Genomic DNA, 26830 nt, shown 5'->3' with positions numbered 1-26830 from the left:
ATTAGAAAATAGGATTAAGTGGGAAACAAAGAGTGAAGGGCTGAAACAAAGACAAAGTGTTTCAAGAAAGTGAGGGATTTGTCCTTTGTTTGGGAGATTGCATTTGCTTTTCAAAAAATAAAAAAAAAAACATAATAAAAGACATATGCCAAGTAATGTTGTAATTGTGAAATACAAAGCATTTTGTAGTCCAAGCTACCATAAATTAACTGTTGTAATACATGCTTCAAAATACAGTAAATTGCTTCCATGAACAAGCATATAAACAGACCCGTTCGTGTGTGTTCAATATGCTATTGCTTAAAAGGCACAGCAGCAGCTGGAACAACAGCAGACGTCCCACAGACAGGTCAAAGGTTATGAGGGAGTGCTGATTTAGGAGGAGATGAAGGAATAAGAATACACTGAGGCCAACTGGGTGTTAAAGTGCAATGCTAACCAGGTGGTGTGCTTAAATGAAAAACATCGTGAGCATAGTGCGTGGGGGCATTTGTAAGTGGTGTAGAGTATGTGTACATTCTTTCATGACTTGTGCGGTGACATAAAAACATTTTATCCAGATGAACCAAAGAATGTGTGTGTTTGTGTTGCAACTGTACATAAATGGCACAGATTACAATCTATACATCAAGTTAAAAAACAACAAACTAAACTAAACCAGATCTGAGGAGAACAGAGCCAAATTTAAGGTGAGTAAGAGCTCTGGAATTGGCTGACATGCAGTGGTCAAAAATATCTTTTCAAACACAATCCACAGAGATGACTTTTTTATATTTGAAAAACTGACCTTTTTTTCTTCTGCAGTGGCAGCATATTCACGGTGTTCCCTCCATGAAGGTTCATCTGTGGCCTCTCTCTCTTCCATTGCCTTGCCTACATCAGATTTAGGAAGCCTGAAATAGAAGCAAAAAAGGACAAAGATGGTGGAAAAAATTATCAAATTAAATGTTTAAACTATTAAATGTTACTATTTGAATTCATTATGATGATTATTATTACTAAATAACCCAAGGATACAGTAGTAGCCACCTTTAACTGATAGTTACTGAATCTATCTGCATCTATCTGTATGCTGCTCATGATTTTGCATCAAACAGAGCAGAAATTGCTCTCCTTGATTCTTATTAACACAAAGGGTACAGCCAAAATCAATAAACAGTCACTGATTTGGTGCTTTGTAATCAATCTAGGCATTGGGACAGTGTAAATTAACAAACTGCATCTTCTGAGCAATTTACTTTTTAAGTAGTAGTTTTGTTTTTGTATTATGTTCTTTAATATTTTATTTATATGAAAATCACTGGTTTATTGTGCAGTGCAATGGAGCTTTGCTGAAAAGGTCAAATACATACTGATACTGATATCACTTCTGAATTTGGAGGAAACTAAGAACAGTTCAAACTCCATGTGGACAAAAAAGGACAAGAAGGAACTTGTTATGTCTTCAACTTATCTACAAACACACACACGCACACACAAATACACACACACACAAACACACACACACAGAGGCAGAGTCCAGACTTTTTACTCCAGTGGTTACAGTGCTAAGTACAGTCTGGCTCTCACTGCTTAAGCTATTAACTTCAATCTGGTTTACATCGCCATGGCTACCACATAGCCCAGTGTATGTGTGTGTGCATATGTGTGTGCACATGTGTGTGTGTGTGTGTGTGTGTGTGTGTATGTGTGTGTGTGTGTGTGTGTGTGTGTAAAGAATGTGTTATTAAAGGCAAGCTCTGCAGGTTTACCTGGTTTATCTCTGAGGCTGTTTACATCAACGGACAGCCTTTCAATTGCTGTGTAATTACCTCTGTGCTCCTTTCAGTCTGCTCGGTGTGTGTGTGTGAGTGTGTCAGTCAGTTTCAAGTTGTTCTATCTGCTTGTGTTGTAGTATATGTAATGTATCACAGTCAACCAGATCTTACTTGACTGTTAAAAAGACGGAAGACTCCAGAGTTTAAATATAGTTGGTCGAATAAAAACGTGTGACCAAGCCCACATCAAAACAAATTTGATCCTGCTCACCTGGTCGCGGCCTCCTCTTCGTCACTGCTCATTATCTGACGCTTTACTCCGTCATCAGCATGTTGATCTCTGCCTACATCCTCTGTCCCCCCGAGATCCTACAGGCAGAGAGAGGGGTGACGGTTAGGAGCTGGATTTTTAAGACATAATGCTGAAGTCCTCCGCCAGCTGTAAGAAACATCTTGATAAGGAAGTGAGTGAATGAATAAGTCTCCGCCCTCCACTTGCTCAGAGGTCAGGACTATAGTGTGTGAATGAGGGTTTTACTGGACTGGTGCAAATATGGGAAATCTACCCACCTTGAGTACATACATTACAAACTAAAATGGAGACAGATGAACACTATCTGTGCTACATTTTCCACATTAAAGCAAAGTCTCCCCAAGGGAAGCATTTTGGTTTGTTTTTATTGTTATTTTTACCTTCTCCAAGGTTAAACTTTGCTTCACTGGGTGCACTGTCTGACTCACTGTCCTTATTGAGATCAGAGGATTAGATATACTTGATGATGTAGGGTTATTACCCTCTTATAGGCACTTTACAATAAAAACAATAAGTGATAAATGTAAATCTAAAAATAGTACTCCACTGTTCAACCCTACATAAACAAAGTTAAAACTTCTTGTGATTTTTTTAATATCACACAGAATGAAATTTAGTACCTGTTTGAAAGTTGGTGAAAGTACTGATAGAAAACCAGTGCAGATAACAAGGCCTATAAATATTTATTATTGAACGAGATTTTTCAGTACTGTATAGCAGTATATAACAATAATACCTAATGACATAATTAATGAATGTGCCTTGGGCCCTTGGAGATACCCTGTCAACCTGAAATGTATACTCCAGTTTGGTGCCAGCTAAAAGAAAGACAAATAGAAACAGAGAAAGGAGAAAAAATCATGTTCAGTTTGATCCATTAAAAAAGATGAAACTTAAATGTCTTTATCTCTTTTTTAGGTCAACTTGTAGTCAGAGACTTTTTAAACCTGGATACAGTGTGAACCATACAGCTGTGTGAGAGCTTTGTCAGTAAACACTTCACCAGCGCCCTGGGGTGACCTGTTGAAGATAAGTGGATCTCCTGCTGTGAGGAAAGCAACGGATATCAAATGCTAGTTTTTCACAAAATTACATACCAAAGCTTACACAATTAGAGGCCTCTTAGAAACTAACTGAGGCTCACAGGTTTTGAAAGAACTTATTCTCCACCCAGCATCAATATATCATCTTCTGCTAAACAAGTTTTTAATATACTTGTCAGGAAATTCAGTCAAGAAATTCAAAATGTAAATGAGCTGTATCTTTCTCCAGAGGTCTGCATGTACACATTTTATTGCCTACATCCGTGTTGGAAAGCAGACACACTATAACCTCACTCCTACTTGGTCTCTCCTGCTGGAGACACTGACTCACTGGCTTTCATCAGGGACAGTGGAGGAGAAGTGAGTGATAAGGGCAAAGTGAAGACAGCAAATGAGCATCTGTCACTGCTGATGACCTTCAAGTGAGAGACTTTACAATAACAGCAATGTAAGGCAGAACAAACGATGGAGAGAGAAGACAAAAAAAAAAGGGAAAAAAAAGTGTGATTGTAAGATAGCCTCTTTGTGGGAGGCTATTTTCCCAGCAGGTTTTTGGTTGGAGTGACTTGCTGCCATCTGTGTTCACTTGGCCAACCTTGGCACTGCTCCTGGTCTGTGAAGGCCAAGTTAGAACAGCTATTTACATCCAATATCATGAAACCCAACCACTTCTGAAACCTAACCAGCCTGGGAAAGCCCGATACTCAGATAATTTTTAAGCACAAATGTTGCTCTCCCAAAGGATTGGGGACATTATCCCAGTTTTTGTTTTTGAGTGCATCTTCTGGCTCTCTAAACTTCTCTTCCCACCGCTGGTTTAAGACCTCCGTGGACTGTGTGTGCGGAAGTCATGACTTTGGCCAAGCGTGCATCCAGGTGCAGGACAGCTCAGAGCTGTATGGAACAGCTCAATTTGTTATTAATGGAGCAAACTTCCAGAGGGGGGTTGAAGCATACACCAGCTGCACTGGACTGAGTAAAGCAGCTAGGGATATGAAAAGAATTAACTGTAGACTGGTGATAAAATATGGCTATAGCATCTGTGACATCACTCATAAGTTTAGACGTTGACGATTTGAAGTCTGGATTTGGTTAACTGTGTGTTGTCATCTTGGCAGTTTTGGGAAGAATGAAGGTGGAAAGAACAAGTGGCTGAGACACGTGTTAATCAGACAGACATGCTGTAAATGACCAGAGCTTCTATGAAGATTTTGGCCTTGTAACTGTAACTTATTCTGAATCGAAAACAAGTAGTTCATCAAGGCCCAGTTGGTTCATACTTTACCTTATTTTGAGCCAAGACAACCCTGACAAACAAAATGTTTCACACAATTAAATGTTTCAGCAATCTATCTTGTGTCACGCATTCAGATACTCAAATGCAATAAATCAGACGATACAAAACATTTGGATAAACGGAGGTACAAGACAAACCTAAAATACCATACCTTAAAAAGAGACATTTTGGATGTAACAGACCTCTTCTTGGATGAATCCACAGGCGTTTCATCAACTGAAAAGTACACACACACACACACAAATGTTGACTATGCACGCAACAGTAAGAAGGTGCTTGTTTGACTAGAAGAGAGAATCGCTTCCTTACAGCAGAGCCACACATGGCAAAGTGTGACGTTAAAACGATGGTTTAACATGGATGCCGTGTGTTTGGTATCCACAACATAAAGCATTGTCTGCTCTGGGACTAACTTTTTGTAAACAGAGAACACAATCACATGCAGCCGCAGAGCTGAGCACAGACTCAATTCAATGCATGTTCTCAAAGGGGCAATGAGCTGCGCACAAAATAAAAACACACACATCACAATCTTCTCAGCTCAAGTGGACATTTTTCTCACTGAGGAGAACAGCTTGAAAAATGCAGGCAGGAAAATTGACGGGATATAATCTTATTGGCTTCACTGGTGCTTCTAAGGTGTCTTTGGATCAGAAAAGGAAATGAAAAGTGTGATATGTGCCCTGGCCTCAGGCTGAGTCTGAGAAGTCACCAGTGGATTCAGTGAGTCTTCAGTGCCATAAAAGAGTGATAGTAAGATACGTGACATTTTTTAAAGGGAGAAATACATTTACTTTGTGTTTGCGCTTATGTGTGAGAGAGAAAAAAAAATTCATGTGAACTGACTAATCAAAACCAGCCCTGAGAATATAATATTCTTTTAATCTGAACAAAAGGAAACAATTAAATTTAATGGTATTCCAAAACAACACAAATTTCTTAAGTCAGCACACTCAATCCCATTCTCCCACTCTAAATCGGTTTTTATTGCCAAGGTGGTCCCCCCTCTCCAAAGAAAACAAAGGAACAAACAATTCCAAATAATGTCTCTGACAACCCCCCCCCCCCTTCTCCACTGGAAAAAACTGCTCAGTTTAGGCCTAATACACTAGTTATGATTTATGTTTCCAAGCTCCCCTGCTGTCCAGAACTCAGCATGATTTAGTTCAGATGATGAAACATTAAGCATTGCAGGCTGCTGATTCCCCTCAGACTGTACTCCTTTAGTTTTGACTCCAGTCCAATCTTTTTTACATCATCATCCGTCCAACGTCCAAGTGAGAGAGAGAGAGAAAAGAAAAACTCAAGCGATGGAAAAACCTCCACTTAAGTTCCCTGACTCTTCCATAAGTGTTTTCATCTATCTCACAAGACTGTTAAGCTTTAGCTGCTGAGAACGCTTGCTGGATGGGTGTTTGACCTTTTAATGGCCAATAGTGTCTGAACATATGAGAACATGATGAAACAAAGTAGAGTTCGTACAATCCACATCATCAAAGAGAGTATTAGCTTTAAATGAAGACACTGCACCGTAATGGATATAGTCTCCTACTGTGTATAATGATTATGTCGGAGAAATGGGTTCTAAACATGTTTATATGCTTTTGTAGCACCCTTCCGGTGAAGTCACAGTGAGCTGAAATCATTCTGAATGCACTCTATATTTCGCCAATATGACAAAGTGCACTTGTACAGTAGAAACACATCTAACTGAAGGCCTTTGTATGTAACAGTTAGATAGCTAAAAGGTTGGGGAAACCCTCAATGTGACCGTGAGAGGCGTTCTGGCTCAGAGCGCTGACTCCTCTGCCAGCTTGGACCGGAAGCTCCATCAGCACTGTGAATGCACTGCCAATGCTCTCGCACTCCCTTGCTCTGTCACGCAAATATCTCTATTAAAGATGAACACCGACTTTCCTTTGTTTCTCTTTCTGTACCTTTCTGTATGTGTTTCTCTTCCAACTGGGACAATACAGTGTTATTTTTGGTCGCAGATTTTTGACAGATAATCATTCAGAGCAAAGGAAATCCCCAGTATTCAGTATTATTTTGTATTCTGTTCCCAAATTCATTCAGTTCTGTTATCATAAAGTTCTCATCAACAGACAGTGATTCACATTTTTGGTCTAAATTAATGATTTGTTTAACAGGCTAAATTTTATTCAAATGAATCCAGTATGTTCTCAAATATTTGAGAACATACTGGATTTTTTTTCAAGCAGAAGAGAAGAAAATCATTGAACTCAGTGAGGTAAACATGGGTGAACTTTTCACAGTGGGATTTTAAGTGCTAGATAAAAAGATCTGGGGGATATTCAGCTAGGAAACAAATACAATAATTCAGGATCACATTTGCGTTAACAGACCAGATTGTAAAAAAGTATGTGGCAGATTATTACCGTGTTCATTTTTGTCTTCAGGCTGTGTTTTAAATTTTACAACTTCTCACCATAGATCAGACCCAGTGTACTGACATGATGATACTGCTTATGTTGCTGCAATGAAAAAGCTCCACCAATGGCAGTAGGTGAATTGGCAGCTCAGTCAAATACAATGATCAGATAACATTTGCATAAAACCTTTGGTTTATTTACAACTGGATACACCAGGTTTGTCATTTACTATTTATGTGTGTTGTGCGCTTTTAGGAACAATGCATTACTTTCATCAGTATAAAAAACAATGAAAAACTTTTCAATGGAAAAGTCTTAGATTAAAGAACTGTCTTTTAATGTGACCTTAGCATAATGGCTTCCATATCTTATAGTCTTTGAATTCCAGTTTTAGTTCCTTGTTTCTCTTTGTTTTGATTAGATTTGAAAATGACTTCGACTTGGTCAACTAGACTTCCTGATTGACTTAAAAGGTAGAAATGTCTGTTTGCATATATTGTGCAAGTGAAAAATGTTACACAACACTGCTGCACATGTCCTGAAATACTGACTTACCTTCCTATAACCACTCTCTGTTGCTATCTTTTTTTTTTCTTGTACAATCTAACACACACACACACACACACACACACACACACACACACACACACACACACACACACACACACACACCACTGAATGGTAAGTAAGCAAGCACAAGGCAGGGCAGACAAATCAAATATACAATCAGAGAAACAAATACAGGCAGCAGTGCATCACACAGATAGACAGGCAGACAGACAGACAGACAGACAGACTCTCAGGCTGTGAGCTCAGGTGGCTGACTGAGTCAGAAAAGCAGCCAGTGGCCCATGTGTAAACTTAACCATTTTCTTCTCTCTATAGCAGCAGGCTCCAAAATTAGCTCATAATGCTAGCTGGCTGAAACAAGCTCTCAGTGTAATTACATATGGTCAAACATTTGCACAGAAAGACACACGAGTGTAAGCGTACACCTCCTATGTCCCAGTCTCTGAACAAAAACTCTGCAGACACGTGCCAAACATTATCTCCCTTATTTTTGAGAAAGAAAACCATCGCCTGAGGCACAACATTAACTTTAAATTAGACAATAAAACAAGGCCAAGCCCATCAGTAGATCTGTTTTCTTTCACTCCTCCTCAGTGGCAGAGTATTACAAAGAAAACATCTATAAACCTGGTAGGTAATCTGACATCAGCAATGAGCTCAGTGTTCCTTCAAGACTAAGTAATAGAGATAGCTTGAATGAGTTAAGGGATAAAGCAGTCCGTGGAACAATGTAGGATGTGAGTGCGGAGAAAGTGGAGGGTTCGTCTTACCCTTTGGCTCCTCGGTGTCATCAGTTTCCAGCACCCTAGGAGAGACAGAGAGAGAGAGAGAGAGAGAGAGAGAGAGAGAGAGACAAATGAGGTCACTCTAACATACTGAAGTGCTGACAGGATTACGCAGCTGTTACAATTGATGCTTACATGCTTGACAGAAAAATTAGTATATGAAGTCTAAATCAAACAGCTATAATCCAAAAATGCACACTTAAGCCACATTTTAAAACCGCTGCAACATAAACCAAACTAACAGGACTGCAGAGTGACACTTACTCTCCCTTGTATTATACACACCCCACAACATTTACTCATGCTGCTCTCCCACTCCCCTGTTGGCAAAGATAGAACAGCACTGACCGTGTAGCATCTGAAGATGGCCATTCATCTCTAAGTAATGGGCGTTAAATATGGATGGGGACAGCAGCTGCCTGTGGGGCAGCAGTGATGATGTAACAGGGGAGGGGGGAGAGGACTGCTTAAAACACAATAGAGGACCGTGGTGGACATCTGGAAGGGGTCAAAGGTTATTGAGGAAGGGGAGATAGCCCCAAGCTCATCTGTCCAATCGAGATCGGGACCAATCAAGTGACTGGTATTGGCTAAATAAAACCCGGTCAATTTCAGATGCTTTGTTTACTTCAAATACAGCCTGTTGTGCTCCATTAAAACACAGCAGCAACAGTTTTAATTGACCACATGACAAGGTGTCAGTGAGCGATGGCCGCTGAGTTGCTTTGGGTCACTTTGTGTCTATTTTAGAGACATTTTGAAGATGTGTGAAATTTCATATTATACAAAATGCGACAGGACATTCTATAAAATATTACAGCAAACATCAATTAAACCTATGATATAAAATAAATTTCTTAATGAAGAGTTATTCCGCAGTCAAACAATCCAAATAAATGCTCAAACAATTTAAAAGAAAGAGTACTGTAGTGTGGACTATGTTATGTAGGAAAAAACAGAAAAATAACTATATATTGAATCCAACTCACTGTCGTCTAACTTGTGTTTGTTTTGATTCCTTGTTCAAAAGTAATTTTTACAGTAATTTTGGGCTTGGGTTTGGCTCCCGCAGAAAGTTGTGTCAGATTTTGGCTGCTCTGCCTCAGTGCAGCTTTGTCATACTGTGAGAAACCACAATATGCCAGACCAAGGTACTTATGATGTGTGAATATGGTGTGGTTGAAAATCGGCAATGTGATGGAAGACAAATTGATGGAGGTGTAACAATAATTACAGTGATATAATACACACCAATCTGTGGCTGTGTAATGAGCTTTAAGATTATTACAGTGTCACATAATTTACCTAACTTCAGCCACATGAGTAAAAGCTCTACAGAATGCAACATTACCCAATTCCAGCTACTGGAAAGTGTGTTTGTCTGTTTCTTGGTGACTAAACGCTCTACTTTGCAACTGCAGGGCTCAGCGACACTTCATCAACCCCACCCACACTCTGACTGCTGGCTCACGGACAGGGGCCACACATGTCGGTGCTACACTCCCATAAAACTAACCAGATAAGAAGAGTGGAGTGCAGAGAGAGGACGAGAGGAAAAACAGCAATACAGTAACAGGGGAACTTGAATAGAGGAAAGTTTAACACATTCACTATTGAGTATTTAGAGTAAATTTCCACTCTCTTGCTCCATTAAATTATAGTTATACACACAAAGCATGAAGTGAGACTGAAATATGGAGAGAGAGGGTGAAGTCAGAGTAGAGAATGGATATAATCATGACTCTGACATGGCTGAAAGATTAAAATCTTGTTGCCTCTAAAGCTTTCGTAACATTTCAGTCATGTAAACAATAAGTAGCCTAAATCCCATCCAGTCTCGTTTTGACCGATACCAAAACATCCAATCCAAATTTTTTTGCCTTAAAAAAAATGACAAATGAACTACATCCTTTATCGCATTTGTATTTATCTTGATCACGTGGATGGATGTAAAAACAGTTTAATGTACAGCTAACTATGAATCTCACCCACTCCCATTATCCTACTTTTGTATATCACAATTTTTACTTCTTTAACATTGCTTTGTATAAAGAAGCATGAAAGGTTTGCATGCTAACTGCAAAACAGTGATACATACAGTACCCAGTGTTTCTGCTATTTACAGTATTGCCACCGCTGCTTCAGAATCTTATAAAATGTTACAAAGTCGCAATAACACGACTTCGCTGGTGGTATGTTGTAACAACTGTCACTAATTAAAGCTGAGAAACATCCTAAAGGGAACACTGAGTATCTTTACATGTTTGTGCAAACACTGCACTTATGTTTGTACTGTGGTTCAAGTGCTAACATTAATTGACAAACCAAGGAAGCTGATGTTACTGTGTTTTCTCTGAAATTAGATGAAAGCAGCCAGAAAGCTATAATTACATATTCATGGGCAGTCAGGCCGTGGGACAGTACAGAATCTGTATTTTTCTATATCACTAAGGGTGAATTTTAATGACAGTAAATGTCAAAGTGAAGTGTTTTGGAATGTCACCCTTCAACTGTGACTTTACGTGGGGAGGATTCATGTCTGTGTCAGATAAACCTGTTGACAGACAGTTTTCATTATCACTGGGACAGCTGAGTTCCAGTTTCCTTCATGCTATTTCTGTAACAGACACACAAACATGCTGCCTATTACAGTTCAGTGAATATCTGCAAAGCTCTACTTATAAAGTACATGCAAGTCAGCCAGGAATCAGAGATATACTGTATTAATATAATATTCAGAATGATCTGTAAGGATACTTTAAAAGATCACAGATAACTCCAATTACCCGCTGGAACTGAAATTGAAAGCATAATATACAAAAACCTCTTATATGTGTGGGATCAGCTGATGAGTTTTAACAATAGCTTCTGCACATCTCTTCTCTGTAATACTATTGGTGCCATCAGTGAGTCTGTACACAGGACTGCACAGCTGGAATCTGACATGCAGCAAACGTCATAACAAAACTGACAAGATTAGTAGCTAACGCGACAGGCATGTGAGACAAACACATCAACACGTCAACCCATCTTTGTGCTCTCTTTAATTAAAAATGTCATCCATATCTTTGTGTGTGTCTTTACTCTGTATTTTGCCAAATATTCCTTCTGCTGTGGTTCTGACACATTAAGAAAACAGCTCCTTTTCCACTACTCGTTGGAAAACAATATTTTATTCTAACTTCCTCCATATCCACAATTAAGCAAGATTGTTTTTACCTGGATCCATTTCAACACTAACTGACATAAACAGGCCAATATGCAAAACAAACAAAAAACATTATTAAACTAGTAGAGCTTTGCCATGAGAGATTATCCGCTAAGATCTGATAAAACTTGTCGTTCTGCATTTCCTTTGAGAGTCTATTATGACACAAGACATGTCTTTCCTAATCTTATAGAGTAATTGGTTCAAACAAGCCATCAATCAAAGCGATCTGGTTATCTTGCTTCATTAAGCACAGGGCATGAAAACTTGGCAAAGCTCAATTTCCCTGCCCCTACAAGCCCCAAACTCTGAAATGATCTTAAGGCCCTGTCCACCTCAGTTCTTCTCTCATTCCCTCGGGCTGTTTTTCAAGAGCAAACAAGAGCAGACAAGTCTGCCTCTGTGCAAACAGCAGAATCCCCAGCTTGATTACAGCTCAAACATCCCCAGATCCACGACTGGACATGTCCTACTCCATCTATGCAAAATTCTCAGAAAATCATTCCTGTCAGCAAGTGAAAAAACTCCATAGTCTTCCACATCATCCTGACAATACCGGTTTGTTATCCTCAAATGTGCCTAACATGTGAGATCCCCCAGATGACTCTAAAGTGAACCAAAACAAGCAGCGTGCATGTCATTGCTGCAAAGCATACCATGGCAAAATAAATGTGGCAGTTCTCTGCCTTGCACGCATGGCCAATTTTGGAAATGTTAGCAGCCGTGTTTACCTCAAACAGAAGATAGCACTAAGTGGTCTCCAAATGTGCAGACTTGTTGCCTCCTCTTCACTCATTAGAGGGCAGCAAGCCATTTCACAATAATCTAATAGCTGTCTTTATGAGCTGCAAATGTACTGTAACTCAAGGAATACCTTAGACAGAGCTACTGTATTTGATTCAATTGCAATTTGTGGGGATCTGATTATTATGCTCCAAGATTCACTTGTAAGTTAAGTGTGTATAGACTGTATAGCTATTCATTCTGCCTGTACATATGGCTGGGTATCGAACTTTGATACTCTTATGGTCGGACCAAATTGGTTTGACACTATCCAGGCCTGAAAGAAGCCTTGTCATTCGATACCAAATTTCGATGCCTAAGGAGTAAATGAGTAAATCAGCATCAGTGAGCCAAGCATGCAGCATGCTTGGACCAAGAGCTATTTATTTACATGAACATGTTTGAGCATGTAAAGAGGCAGAGCTTAAAAATAAAACTCAAGTTAAACTAACATTTCTGCAGTAATGAGTATTGTCATTTTCTTTTCTGTTAAAATGGATTGGTCGTGAAAAAATTATTGTCAATAAGCGGTATCAAAGTCAAGGTATCAGTATCAGTACCGATATCAAAATTTTTTTAACGATGCCCAGCCCTATCCGTACCCTTACTGGTGTCAGAAGTGAGATACATACACGAATCAATGATGACTTTTATTGAGGTCTGTGCCCGAGATGTTAGCCTGGGCCACTCACACTAGCATTCTTCCAAGTCTCTGTGCCTGTGCAGCTTAGTGTTTAATGTCTCTGGCCAAGTTTATGTCACAGGGAGAACTACAGTGTTACTGGTCTTGCACAAACAACAGGCAAGAGGGGTGTGCTTTTGTTCAAGCTTGTGACAATGTGAATAAACTCACCTGAAATGCGAGGATGTCTTTATGGAGGAGACAGTTTCTGATTTGGAGGATAAAATTGTCTCTGTTTTGAGTTGAGTGGTGGTCTCTTTTTCATTAGCAGTTTGCTCCACAGGTTCTACTACTTTATTCCTGAGGCCCCTCCTGCTATATGTTGGCTCTGATCCATTATCCTCATATTTTTCCTTCTCCTTGGTTGCTGAAGGCACCGTTTCAGATGTGTCAGCAATTTTCCTGTCCCTGCGGACGTATTTGGAGGTGAATTCTTCTGTGTTACCATAGCGCTCAGCGAGCTCCCTCCTCCTCTCTGCTTTGTAGCGGGCAATTCGCTCAGCCTTGGTCTCTGGGGCCGAGCTCTGCAAGGTGTCTATTCCATCCATTATGCAGATTATGCTGTTCAATGTTCAATGCAAATTTGCTTCTTCAACTGGTATGGTTTCCAACTTTCTTTTAGATCTTCCTCGATAGCAATGTCTCACTCCATCAAAATCACCCCAGAGCTGCAAATCAGAAAGAAAGATCATTAGTGTGTTATGATAGCAGAGTACAATTTCAGAATCCTGGCTCTCTAAAACTATGTAAAACCAGATGAACCGAGACTTCTGCAGCTTTCGTAGGAAGCTTCCTTCAATGTAGAGCTCCAAGCTATGCTCTGCCCTGCCCCAGCTGACCCCCCCCCCCCCCCTGTGAGAATGATGTCAGCCAGCTCCGCTAAAAGACAGCAGACCACCACAGTGAGACTCTCATATAACCTCTGTTCCACTGACTCACATGGAGCCGGCAAGAGGGAGGAGGAAGTGAGAGAAAGTGAGAACCACACATCAAATACCATCTTCATCCCATTTTATTCCCTACTTAGTTGAGGCTTTGTGCCTGGGCTAATCACCTCTTGAACATTATCCCACCCATAATGACTCTGTATTTACAACAAACACAATGCATGAGAAACTCTTAATTGCCCCTAAGTGTGGATGTGAGTGTCAGTGTGTTTTTGGTCTATATTTGTGTGTCTTCTCCAGTGTGTGCACAGATTGTGGTATAGCCTTTCCAGGCTCTTGTGTCCCTGAGAAGGAAAATCTGGTAACATTTTTCTTTCCACCTCTTGCACATTAAAACATTCTCTATCTCTAATAACTTTTCACTTTTCAATACCAAGTGAGTTAAATTTAGGAGGTTGAAATTATGAGGCTGAGTTGAGCTCATTTTGTTCCATTAAGTTTTCACAGAGCAGAAAACCACGCATGGCTCCAACGCAGAGGTTTGAAAATTGCACTTATGTAAATGCATCACCGGCTGACAGTAGCGATGAAAATTGTGTGTGCACAGGCTCTGACTGCTCCACACCAAGCACAGGGGCTTTTCTACGGATATTTTTCACAGCACAAATATGCTTACCATGCGGTGGGGAAAGCCAAAGAGAAAAGAAGGAGATTAATGAAAAGGAGGTATATTTATGTTAGAGAGGGGGAGGGGGTTAATGTAGCCCCCTGTTTTCCATCACATGACAGAGCATTAGTTAACTCTGCACGCTGGTTCTCACATTCATAGGCAGGGAACAGGAGAAAATGTACAAGAGGGTGCTTTGTCTGTACAATGTTAGTAATTAAAGAGTCAAGAACAAAGAGGGAAAGTAAGGAATGGGTCAAGGCAAGAGGGACACGAGAGGTGAGACTGCCTGGTCATAAGAGCCTTTCCTGTAACACTGAAAATCTTGAACAAATCTCAAGTGCATCTGTCTGACCCTTGACCACCTGCTGGGCTATAAAAACCAGCACAGAATTAGGTCCCTTGGATTGCTTAAAAATTATGGCTTTAAAATATTACTCAGGAAATCGGTGTATGTCAGGGGATGTGTGTGTATGTGTGTGTGCATGCATGTGTGTGCGTGTTTAAGTGATTGTGTGTGTGTTTCAGTCTTCACCTTGACCTCTCCCATCCCTCCTTCACCTAGCATAACAGTGCATGACTAAACAATAAGGGACCACAGTGCCTCCCTTGTGTAAATTTAAATGCAGCTTAACCATAAACTGCAAGACCATTACATGTTGTCCGCTCCTTGTTACAAGCCTGGAGATGTCCACCACACCTCCACTGTGGGAAATGTACGCTCTAACCTATGTAGGGGAAAGAAATCACCATCTCTTTGTTAAACTGAAAAATCAGCACAGTTCATTTCTTCTCCAGTTAGTCCCGTGATCAAGTATGCATCGTCATTTAAACAGCCAGAACAGAAACTAGAGCCGATTCTAGGAAAGTAATCAAAATCAGATGAGGATGAAGGTTAAATGGAGTTTACTGAAAAAATGGAAACCAAATGACCTATTAAAAACCTATCATAAACAATGGCAAAAACCTTTGGGTTTCAGTTGATTGTCACTTCAATGACTGTGAATTGCCTTATGAAGGCAAAACGATCCTGAGTTTGGATGTTGATTTCAGGACTATGCACAAGCTTACATAATTCACCTAGGTCATTACCTATAAAAGGAGTGCTAAACAGTATGCTAAAGCTGGTCCACGGAGACCCAGAACATCGAGGCTGCTTTGTTTGGAAGCTGCCTCTGTTATTTTAACAAGGGGGACTGAAAACACATTTGTGAGTCATACTTTAAAAATCATCATCCCTATCAGCAAATGTGAACTCACCCAAGAATACTTGTTTTGGTAGGCCATTTGCACAGCTACAATAGCCAGAGGTGTCAATACCTATTTATGGTTATTTCTTCAGAAATACAGACAAGTGGAGGCAGGCAGAAACGTGCTGGACCAAAGCACATTAAGAGGGCTCTGAATACAGTCAAATTTGCAAGTACAGATTCAGTGCATGATGATACAGGTGTTTTTGAGGGGAAAAAAATATCTGCTTCCATTTGTGTTAGACTGAAGTGGATAAGCTTGGTTGGTCTGACTGTCCTAAAGGCTCTCAGTGTCACATTTATCACAAGTGAGGAGTTTGTTGATGGACAGAATGTGAGAAACTTATCTGAGCACACGCATGGTTTTTGTTTCACTGACGACAGTGGATCTGTCCTGCTCAGTATGCAGTTATACCAGTCTGACTTGCCAATTCATACAGGCAAAATTATTTCTGCTCCTCTAGGGCATGTAAACAAACTGAGTCCTGTGTTTCCAATCACTGGAGTGTTGTCTGACCTTTTGTTGCCCGTTGGGAGTTCGTAGTGACTACAGGAGGAAGATCTGTCTCAGCAAAGATCAAATGTGTCACTTCCTGACTGTGCCCCATATCTTTCTTCATAAAACTCCATTAATCAGGAAATGTTATTCATAAACCTGGCAAATGTCCAAGAGTCTCTTGAGAGACGGGATGAGTAAGGGCAGTGAGAAAACTTTGAATGGGTTCAAGAGCCAGACATCCCCTTTAGACTTAAAACAGTATCAGATTTACTGTCATCATTTCCTCTTATAAGGCTAAGTGCACCATGGTAGTCACATTTTTAAATATTTACTTCTCTGCAAAGAGCGCCAGCGATTATAAGCTGTTACTTGAGATTACATAATATCTGCTTTAGGCCTACTAACAACGGCAAAATACCACAAATGCCGACGTTTCTACACCAGAGTCAATTCAAAGATGATTTGAAATGTGTGAGGGGTCTCCAACCTTTTGGTCTTACATCTCCCCACAGCCCTGTCAAATAAACTTGAGTATTCCCCTATCAACACCACCCTTTATGTTCCAAATATGCTCATTTGAATTGGTTTTATGCTGGATGTTATGTCATACTACCCATCATATAAACAATGTTTTCATACAAGTGAACTGTTGATGTTGAGGTTGGTTGCACTGGTATTACTCCCTCTTAAAACTATTTATCCAATACTTTTAGCAAACTATTTCAACCATATATGCTTATGCATTACTTCTAGCAGTTTTAACCTCTTATCTTGCTTGCTACCAAATTTGAACATACACAGCCATCACAACACACAGTGTTAAGGTGTTGCAGCCAATACAATATCAGGCATTTTTATCCTACTAAAATGTGCTGTCTACTTTATAAATTTTCCATGTACCGATTGGCAACTGTAAAAGTACCCTCTGGGTGACAGGTACCCCTGGTTGGGAATTGCTATCTGTAGTTTAACAGTATCTATGCTGTCCTTTACTCTGATGTGTTACTGGCTGGTGTTTTGATTTAACACGGAGGTGAGAACTTGAAACAGAACAACCCTCAGACACAGGAGGTACAGTAGAACAACAAGGCTCTCAAAATACGCCATCTGATAAGTCTTGTTATGCCAACACAAAGCTCTATCAACATCCCTCTGTGCACCAGGCACAAAGCAGCTCTCAAAGCACAGAAAAAACAAATTGTTGCTCAACAGGAATTGTTGAGGCAAGTAGTATTATGAGAACATGTTAAAAAAATGTTAGAATAGATCAAATTTGACTTGCGTAAAGTTTGTTTTAATATTATGAAACATGAATAAAGCACCTGAAAAAAAAATCCAGGATTTCATTCTTACTCATGCCCACTGATGTCATTATCATGGGAAACAATGGGAACCAGGCTGCTTATGGGAAAAGAATACCTGTCGCACAGATTCATGGGAAGCACATACACATTAACTCACTGATTCATTCCAAGACAAGGGCCAGCCAGAAAGCTGCCTCAGAGGCAAAGGCTGACCTGTAGCCCACCAGTGTGTATTTTTTCAAAAACCACATGTCCACACAAGAGGACAGAGCAGGAATGCAGGCTACACCCTACTCATAAACAGAGGATTTGCATGGGAAAGGTAAGGGATCTTGACTGTATAAAAAAAAAAAAAAAACGAGTAATTAGGAGCTTTCTCATAAAGTGAGAAACACCCAAACTGAAGCTTGAAGAGGCAAGGCGATACCTTGCTCACTTCATTGGCCCAGGACCAAGCAATGTGCATTCAAGCTCTGTTCAGCAAAAATTTAAAAGGATAGAAAGTCTGCCTTTTAGTTTAACCACATGTGGTCATCAAATTTTCAGCATTATTTCAGTTCAGCTTTACTGGATTCTATCAGTCTGCATCATCTATGTCTTTCCTTATCTTACTTTAAATCTCACAGTTATCACCACAGAGCTCTATACACCTGAAGCTGCAGGCAGCTTGACAGTTCTTAGGTTTACAATGGACAGATCAGTAAAGTTGTAGTCACACTTGAAAAGGACACTACACAAGGTATGTGTTCAGCTGCAACAATTATGACAACATTTTGCCACTGGAAACCTTCAGGAATCCACATAAAGAAACCACAAGCATCAGAGAGACTTGAAGACATCCATTTTCCTCTGCTGTGCAAAAAAAGAGAGGAGGCAGTTAAAGATATAGCCAACTCCTGACACACATTCTTCCTGAGGGAAGAAGGTGGAGAGTGGAAACTCTGCTCCGCTGAGAAAACCAGGTGCCAGTATAAAAACAGACTGCCGGTACTTCAGCGGGTGCAGTTCTGAGAAATTCTTCAGCCACGTTCAGGAAACATAAAGGAGCAAAACAAAAGATGGAAGCATTAAGTACTCTTCAGTGAAGAGGCAAGTGACGGCGTCACGTAGGATCATTGCTTTGAGGTTTGGTCACATAATGACTATTCCAAATCTCTGTGCTAACACAGCCACAATAAAAATCTTACTTATGGTTAAGGTGAAAATCAAGTCTTACCTTTATTCTGCTTATATGCATCCAGGTAAAGTGACATACCAGGCTGCTGTTCATTCATAATCAGTGTATTGCTGTGGTGGCTTGTGTCCTGTGATTTGTAAAGCATACAGTATGTTGCATGTTGTTGTCTGCATGAGTGTGTATGACTACAACTAGGTCATATGACCAACCACTGAAATCAGATAGGCCTGAGTATGGGTCACCAGTGCCTAATCCAATAATATCTTCCATATACTGGACATTAAGCATCAGCTTTTAACCGATCTATTCAACCAAACAAATGCATCAGGAAACAGCTGGGGAGGGGGGCCGGGTCCAGGGTGTGTCACACTTTTTTAAGCCACCCTCACAAAACAATCAACCACATACTGAGTGGTCAATGTGTTTCTCATTAAAAAGCAATCTTTCAACATTTGAGGCAGCAGCATTAAATTTTAAATGCATTTGTAGAGGCTCACAACACTTCATCCTGGTGAAACCCGCCTCCACTTACAGAGAGCTTCAAAGGGTGATTCTGACAGGAGGGGTGTGTTTGTCCACCATGGCAAAAGCCCCTCATTCACATGACTCAAATCTTCCCTGGCTTTCAGCTGGAAGGAAAGGAGGAAAAAGGGGGGAGAAGGGATTGAAGTGACAGAGGAAGGAAAAGCAGAGGGAAGAGGAAAAGGAGTATGGAGGGTGGAGGAGGCTATAAAGAGAAATGGGAGGATGAAAAGAGCCCAGAAGCAAAGAAGAGTGGGTACAACAAGAGAATTGAGAGAGCTTCAGAGGTCGGAGCAGGGGGAAAGAGGGAAGGAGAAGGGAAGGAGGCTGGAGAGAATGGGCTTTTGTGGGGGTGGATGTGATGGCTTTGTGGGGCATGTGTCTCCACGGTGCCAAGGGGCCCCAGTCTGGTGGTACGGGGGTGGAGGGAGGACAAGATCTGCTGCTGCAGGGGAGGAGGAGGAGGATGGGGCAAAAACAGGGTTAGAGACTAATCCATCTCTCCCTCTCCCTCCCTCTCTGTCTCCCCTCTCTTTCTCACATAGACACAAAGTCCCTCAAATCCCTTTTACCAGAAGTCCCGCTGACTGTAGCCAGTCACCCGAAAGCCAGTTGACATAACACCCCCTGGGTGCTCATGCCTGCACTCTGCTTTGCCTTAGTAACTGACACTGTAAAAACTGTACTGACCTGCTTGAGGCAGAGCTATGATTGCCACCAGGCAAAGAGAGAATGCTGCTTCCCCTCCTGGAAATCTCTGACAAAGGGGGGGGTGGCGGCTTGTCAATCAATCTCAACAAAGCTTCGAGGTTAAAGACAGAAAAGCATGTGTGTATTTTGCTCAAATGTTTTTTTTTCATTTACAGGCTGTCTCTTTGTCCCAGACTTCCGGCTTTCTGTTTGCCATATTCAAAGGACCCATTAAATGTGACGTATGGGAAAGCAAACAAGCAAACTCACAATGAAACACACACTGCAGCGCAAACTAACACGCAACTGAAGAGTCGTGAAAGCAGGGCAACAGGAACACTCACACTGACTCACTAACAGGGCTGCAATCATGGAAGCAGGAGTAGTGAGTAGGAAGGGTGGGGTTTATGAGGCTTTATATAGACAGGGGGATAATATGCATCTACCCACACAATGTGCAAAATTGGATTCTTTTCAAAGAGTTAATGTGGGCCAGAAACAAATATGCACACAGGTTTTTTATGGGACAGATATACTGTAGTAGCTACAGTTAAGGTGCCTACCCTCCCACCAATCGCTACCCTTTGTTGTACACCAACATACGGAAAGCATTGCCTCGCTGCAGCAACACTTCAAGGGCATTAAATTTGCCAACTTTTGACAAAGAGTGAGAAATGTGAATTTATCAGTCCACTCAATGGAAGGTGTGCGGACTATTTTTAAAGTTGAATGAGGTCATTTTGAAGAACAACAATGTTTGTTTAATTTATTCTTCCTCTTCCATGTGTACTTCCAGCATTTATTTTACTAGTTCCTGAACCCACTTTCTATCAAATCTGCACCTGCATGTAACATTCATAACATAAAGCTAAATTTAAAAGTTGGCAACAGGGATGAAATTTAACAAACAAATGACTTTAGACACAGCATATGAAAAGCACACACTTCAATTGCTATAAAATGTATATATATATACATGTTGTAAATATGTACAATTACTATTTCACTTGTGGTAATGTAACTACATGTGCATGTTAAACGTAAAAAGCCTGCAACTCCAACTTTCTCTACAAATACTCTGAGCTAAACACAAAGTTCAGTGATGTCGACTGTCATTCTTGCTCAGTTTACCACAGAGTAACTACAGAGCTATCTCCCCCTAGAAACCTCTAATGCAATTTCTCTGCCTGTCAACAACTTATCAACATGGTCCTCATCATACAGACAAGACTGAACAGAGAGAGAGGGTGACATGAGGAGGAGGAGGAGGAGGAGGAGGGGTGGAATCAGTGGGGTGGAATGTCTCATCCAGAGAATCCTCCTCGCAGGGTTTCTCCCTCTCAGCTCTCTGGTGTCCACTGCAGAGCAGACACCATCTGGCCAGCTGGAATGCTACTGAGCAGGGGGTGGAGGGGTTAAGGGGGTCTTCTATCTTGGGGGGGGGGATGGGTTATGGCTGAGAGATGGAGTATTAACAGTAGTGGTACTTACCACTAAGCCAGATGAACTAAACTGTTTCAAGTGGAAAAAAACAAAAAAAACAAAAAAAAAAGACAACGGCAGGACTCTGTGGTTAGTCGTACTGAGGCCAGGCTATTTGAGTCCTGTAAGGATTGACATGAAAATGTATAAAATGTTTAAATAATGTATCAATGTTTCATATAATGTTACAAGAACAGAAAAACTAATATGCCTGGGTGCAGGGTTTGTGTGTGTATAAGCTTTAGAGGTGTGACAGGCAAATATTCTTACCTTTTGACAGAGCCATGCTAGCTATTTCCCCATGTTTCCAGCCTTTGCGCCAAGCTAAGATAAGCTAAGCTCATAAGCTGCTGCCTGTAGCTCCATATTTACCATACACTATAAGGTACGTCTAACCTTTCGGCAAGAAAGTGAATAAGCATGTATTTTAAAATGTCTGTTGCCTTATGATTATAATAAATGTTCATTATGTGAAGTGTGCAGAGAAAGATGATGGGTGACGGTTTTGCAGCTGATGTTACAGGTGGCTAATGAGTTTCCCTTTGTGAAAAATCAATTAACCACTCCCCTTAACAGATATTCGTCTGGATTGCACCTAAATTACAACTGATTCTTCAAAGTCAGTGAAACTGATGTTTTTATAGCACTAAAGCAGAAACCTGATTGACACAGGAACTACTGTTTATTATCTGATGATAATAAAACTGAGAGTAAGATGAAAAGGGGAAGCATGATTCGGATTTCCACTGTGAACTTGTTCCATTAGTATAAATTCAAGGCAACCCATAAAACCCCCCCTTCAATTTATATTAACATTTTAAACACAATCCCTGCATATGGTTTACCAGAGATACATTTGCTTTGCATGTTTTATTAATGGATGTTTCATGACAACATCTGTCACTCACATGGACACAAAGACAATAAAACTCTGGCTAACATGCACAGAAAGGGTCCCCCATAAACCCACTTGTTTTGAACACAGATCCAAAACACCCTCTGATATTTTATTCAGAGGCTTTGTTTTCAGTTGACGATGGTGTCAGATGAAATTGGCACGGAGCTAAAACAACGCACAATGTAGTATGGAGAGAGGCATGGGCTGCTCTTACGCATGGAAACTATTATGTGTGCACATATCAAATGAAAGTCTCAAGTATAACCATATGCTTATGTTCCATTCAAATATCACACTGGTCAAAGACGTCACTGACGTGGGCCTTTGCTGTGCAGTAACTGACCAAATACAGTTACCATCTTGGTGTTGAAGCTGGAAGCGGTCCACCCTAACTGCTAGCTAAGTTTATAAATATGTCTTAGAGGAGATTAGCTTGAGGGTAACCCCGAGCACTCTTCCCTGTGGAGTTCCTATTGCTCATATTGTCACATCCCTTCTGCTTCATATAAATATTTGTACTGCAGACCTTCTCGGCTGTGCAGCTGACATGAAACCTTAGTGAGAGCTGAGGAGAGGGGACGGGTGGGACCTGAAGAGGGGGATGAGGCTGAGGGGGTGGATCTTGTGCCTGTCTTTTTTGCAGTGTTACTTATCTGTAAAGTAACACAGGCAGGTACTGTACAGCCTCAGACTGAGAACTGCTCATAATACTTACATCTCACTGACCATTTGAAACACCATTTATTCCATTAAATAAATGCTGTCTTACTTTGTACATAAGCATCTTCATAGCTTCGCACTTCAATGTGGACAACATTTACACAAGAGCGAGCAGGATACACTTTCAAGTGGTTCTTAAGCCTTCTTCATATTATAAATACAATGTTGTCACAAACATAAGCATGAAAGAGAAAAAAGAACACCTAGAGGCCTCCCTTGCCATTTTGTTTAACCTCACCAGGTGCAGAAATGCATAATACCAGAAGCTTTAATAAAGATAATTCATTACAAAGGTGTGTCTAGGTTTCCCTTTAGCCATCCAAAACAGACATAAAAGAAGTTAGCTGCTAATTTCAGACTAAACCCAGACAATCCAGGTGCACTAGTGTACTTATTTCGGGCCTCTCTCTTTTAGGGCCTTGTTAAAAACCTTAATTACCCAAATAAATCTAAGTTACAATCCTAATTTAACAAGAGTTTTTTTTTTGTTTGTTTGTTTTTTACATCCCTTCAATTACTTTTCAGCTAAGCAACACCCTGTAGGAGGTACATTCACTGAGTGCACCAAACATCTTTCACCTTTTTGGCAGCATGCTGGCAAAGCAGCAGTACAACACACACAAAAAAGGCCTAATAAGAAACGATCCACTGCTCTGAAGCTTTCAGAGTAGGGAAAGTCCCCTGACGGCTCCCAAAAGCTATAAGCCAATAAGCTAAAAGATAAAACTCCTTCTTTTGGCTCAAAGTGCCAATCACTTCTTGAGCTTCACTTGCCCTAAAATGCATGATCATTCTAGAGAAAAGGCCGGGGGTGGAGGTGGGGGTCAGATTCAGAGCTTTGCACACCTTTCTATTGTTTTCTTGTGACGTTAGTGATCTAGGAATTGAAACTTGATCCATAGTTGCATTCATGACAGCTTACTGTGATGAAAAAAATCTAAAGGGAAACAAGTTGATGTTCCAGTACAGAAAAAGACAAGTCCCCGAAGCAGGCGCCCTCATCTACAGCACGCTCCTCCACCCGACAAAAGCCCTCTCACCAGTGTTAAGTAACAAAATCCCTGCAGGGGCAATGCAGCACCACCCCCAGACTGACTGACATGAGGCGTTCAGGTGAATGATAACACTTACCACAACCACACAACTCTCACTTCTGCTCAACAACAATGGAGTGTCTGTGTCTTTGTTTGGGGTCTTTACATGGTCCGAAGAAAAGGCAGGTAAAGAGCAGCAGAATTACGTAGGTGAGAGAGAAAAGGAAACATGACAAGAGCCACTCCCTGCTTCTGCTCCAGCTGCTCTGCACAGGCTGGATACTGCTCAGCGGCGACTGCACTTCGTCCATCAACTTTGTGTTATTTTCCATCTCCACAACAGTGACACAAAGCAGCATGCTCTGTTATTAATGAGCTGCAGAGTAACACAAACATGAGCTCTCCTGACACATAGACACTGAGCATGTCTTATTAAGGCATACAACAAAGCATACAATACATTTTTTTTTTTTTTTTGTCTTGCGCAACATCATCTGGCTGAGGAAGGTATTGGGAAGCCTGTTTTGACACAGGCCACTACCGTAGAAAAATTACAGTCTGGCAAGCCTCAAAAAAGCATATCCCTCAGATAGGAAGCTTCATTGAGTTTCATTCTATTCAGCATTTGAGAAAAAAAAACAACAACTACTCTTAAAATGATTGCTGGCACAAAATTAAAATAAACTAGTACTTAGAAAGTACTTTTTGGAACCAAGTAGGTAAATGAAGTGAAGTGTGGAACACATTTTTAAACAGCACACTTTAAAGATGCTGTGTAATGAACTAAAGATTACGTAATGTTTTAACAAAACCACAGTATTTTGTACAGAAACACTGGATTTCACTGGTTGGTGGCAGGTGGTAAGAGCCATGTCCGGTGAGAAACATCGGATAATGACTGCTGAAAGAAAGGCACACTGTATAAACATAGGCTACACCTCATAAAGAGTACAGTCACCACATTTTAAAAAGTAATCGAACAAGTCTCCTCCACCTCAGTGTACACAGTATTCAGGCGGCGCGTTAGTATTTGCTTAGCCATGTTAGTTTGACACAGATAAACACGACTTTGATTCCAAACTGTCTTGCGCCAACTTTCATAACCTTGTCTTTAGTTACAGTGGTGTAATCTTTTTCACCACAGCAGAGTTGGACGGTGGGTCCTGAGGCACATTTCAGCATTCTCGCATGATTTTATCACTTTGTTTTCACAGGTGGTTTTGCACAACACAGCTCTAAACGCTCACTCCTCTTGACAGCTGTTTGCAGAGGGACTGCTCAGGGTTAGATCCTGGCTGTGGAAAGGGGGCAGACAAGCCACTCAACTAGTCCCTGTTGACCAGTCAGCCGGAGCGAGACAGTGGGTGAGAGGATAAGACCAGCTGGCTTGGGAATGCTTTAAGAAAAACAAAAAGAAAACTACCGATTTACTGGGAGTATTGAGTGTTGATGTCTTCACAGGATGTAATTGTGCGTGTCACAAGCTTTGAGAAAAGATTAGACAGCACACGGGTTACTTTGGGTGTCTGCTGTATTCTCTCAGTGAGAACTAGACCAATGGTTGAGGAAGGAAACCACGCTGACTAATGTAATGACAGTAAGCTGTGAATGTGCGTGTGTTGCATTTCGACACAAACTACGCATCACACCCTTGCATGTAACATTTTGTTACGGAATAACAAGACCGTGACTGATGAGCATTTCCGTAAATACATGTCAAATACTTCAAATGGTCCACAGGAAGCGTTCAGCCCGTGCTGATCAGCAGGACTTCAAGTTAAACTGTAACAACACAGTCATTAGCAGAGCACAACATGATGTGAGTTCACATACCTGCAGTCATTTACGGAAGTCTACCCGTGTGGAATCCACTGAAATACTGCCGACCCCCCCCCCCCCCGGAGAAAGCTGTTACACGACGGAACCGCAGCTGTGTTTTTGGAAAGTTCGTGACAAGGCTGAGCACTTCGCACTCAGTCGGCTGTTCAACTTTTAGCCGGCAAGAATGAAAGAGGATGAAAATTAAAAAAAAATTTAAAAAAATTCGCTCTATTCAGAAAACAGCTAGGCTTTCTTTACGCATCCTCCACCGAAACTGAGGGGAGACAGGGCTCCGTCCCGCCCGGGTAGGCTGCAGAAGTGGCGGTGAGAGGTGCTGCTGCTGCTGCTGCTCTGGAGAAACTTCAAACTTAAAATGCTCTCTAGCTTCTGATTGGTCCAAACTCACGGCGGTGCTGCGTTCATGTGCTTCTAGGAAACGCCCCCTTTCTGGAATCCCCTTTGTGGAGGCTTGTGTTTTTGTTAAAGACTGTAATAATTTTGAATTATAACATCAGAAAGGTGCATTAGAAAAAAGTCCTATTTCCAAATAGAACTGCCCAAGCTCACTCCACCCAAACACAGAAACAACCAAACCAACAACCAAAACTATGTCGTTTCTTTTTTAAGATAAAGCAAGGAAGAAAAGAAGGGGAAAAAAATGTATATCATAATAAAGATTGAGAATTATGGATGCATTAATGGGTATTTCCGTTTAATGTTGCAGCTGATAAAGATGGGGCTAATTTGAATTCCTTTATATAGGCCTACTTGCAGTGGGTGATGTCACAAAAATTGGGTTTCAGTCCAATACCAAGCGATACCAGGGCTAGATTCATCAGCATCGATACCAATCTCAATACCAATATCAATACTGAGGTAAACACAAGCTATTTCTTTTCACTATTCTCTGTTAATTACTAAGTTACATGCATGTTTAAACAAGACAGTTTTTAATAGTAAATAACAAATATTCATTCTGGTGATCACTGTGCACATGCAAAACATAAATGAGCTTTTAAATATGATGAGTTGCAATGGATTTAAGCAG

General features: G+C 40.8%; 1 protein-coding gene across 1 annotated transcript in view; it reads right to left on the bottom strand.

The window, feature by feature from the left end:
- Positions 1 to 26133, bottom strand: part of svild (supervillin d) — a 44905-nt gene extending 18772 nt beyond the window's left edge. The window contains exons 1-6 of the mRNA XM_071462372.1: positions 25795 to 26133; positions 13003 to 13499; positions 8144 to 8178; positions 4562 to 4626; positions 2029 to 2126; positions 788 to 893 (exon numbers count right to left, since the gene is read on the bottom strand). Coding sequence (XP_071318473.1) covers positions 788 to 893; positions 2029 to 2126; positions 4562 to 4626; positions 8144 to 8178; positions 13003 to 13379 — 681 coding nt within the window. The 5' untranslated portion in view covers positions 13380 to 13499; positions 25795 to 26133. The remainder of the gene's footprint in view (positions 1 to 787; positions 894 to 2028; positions 2127 to 4561; positions 4627 to 8143; positions 8179 to 13002; positions 13500 to 25794) is intronic.
- Between the last annotated feature and the right edge of the window lie 697 nt (positions 26134 to 26830).

Source organism: Trachinotus anak, unplaced genomic scaffold (genome assembly GCF_046630095.1).
Source record: "Trachinotus anak isolate AG129_WGS33_773 ecotype Australia unplaced genomic scaffold, CSIRO_AGI_Tana_v1 ptg000025l, whole genome shotgun sequence".
NCBI lineage: Eukaryota > Metazoa > Chordata > Actinopteri > Carangiformes > Carangidae > Trachinotus > Trachinotus anak.
Note: the sequence above shows the minus strand (reverse complement) of the source record. Positions and strands in the feature narration are given on the sequence as shown.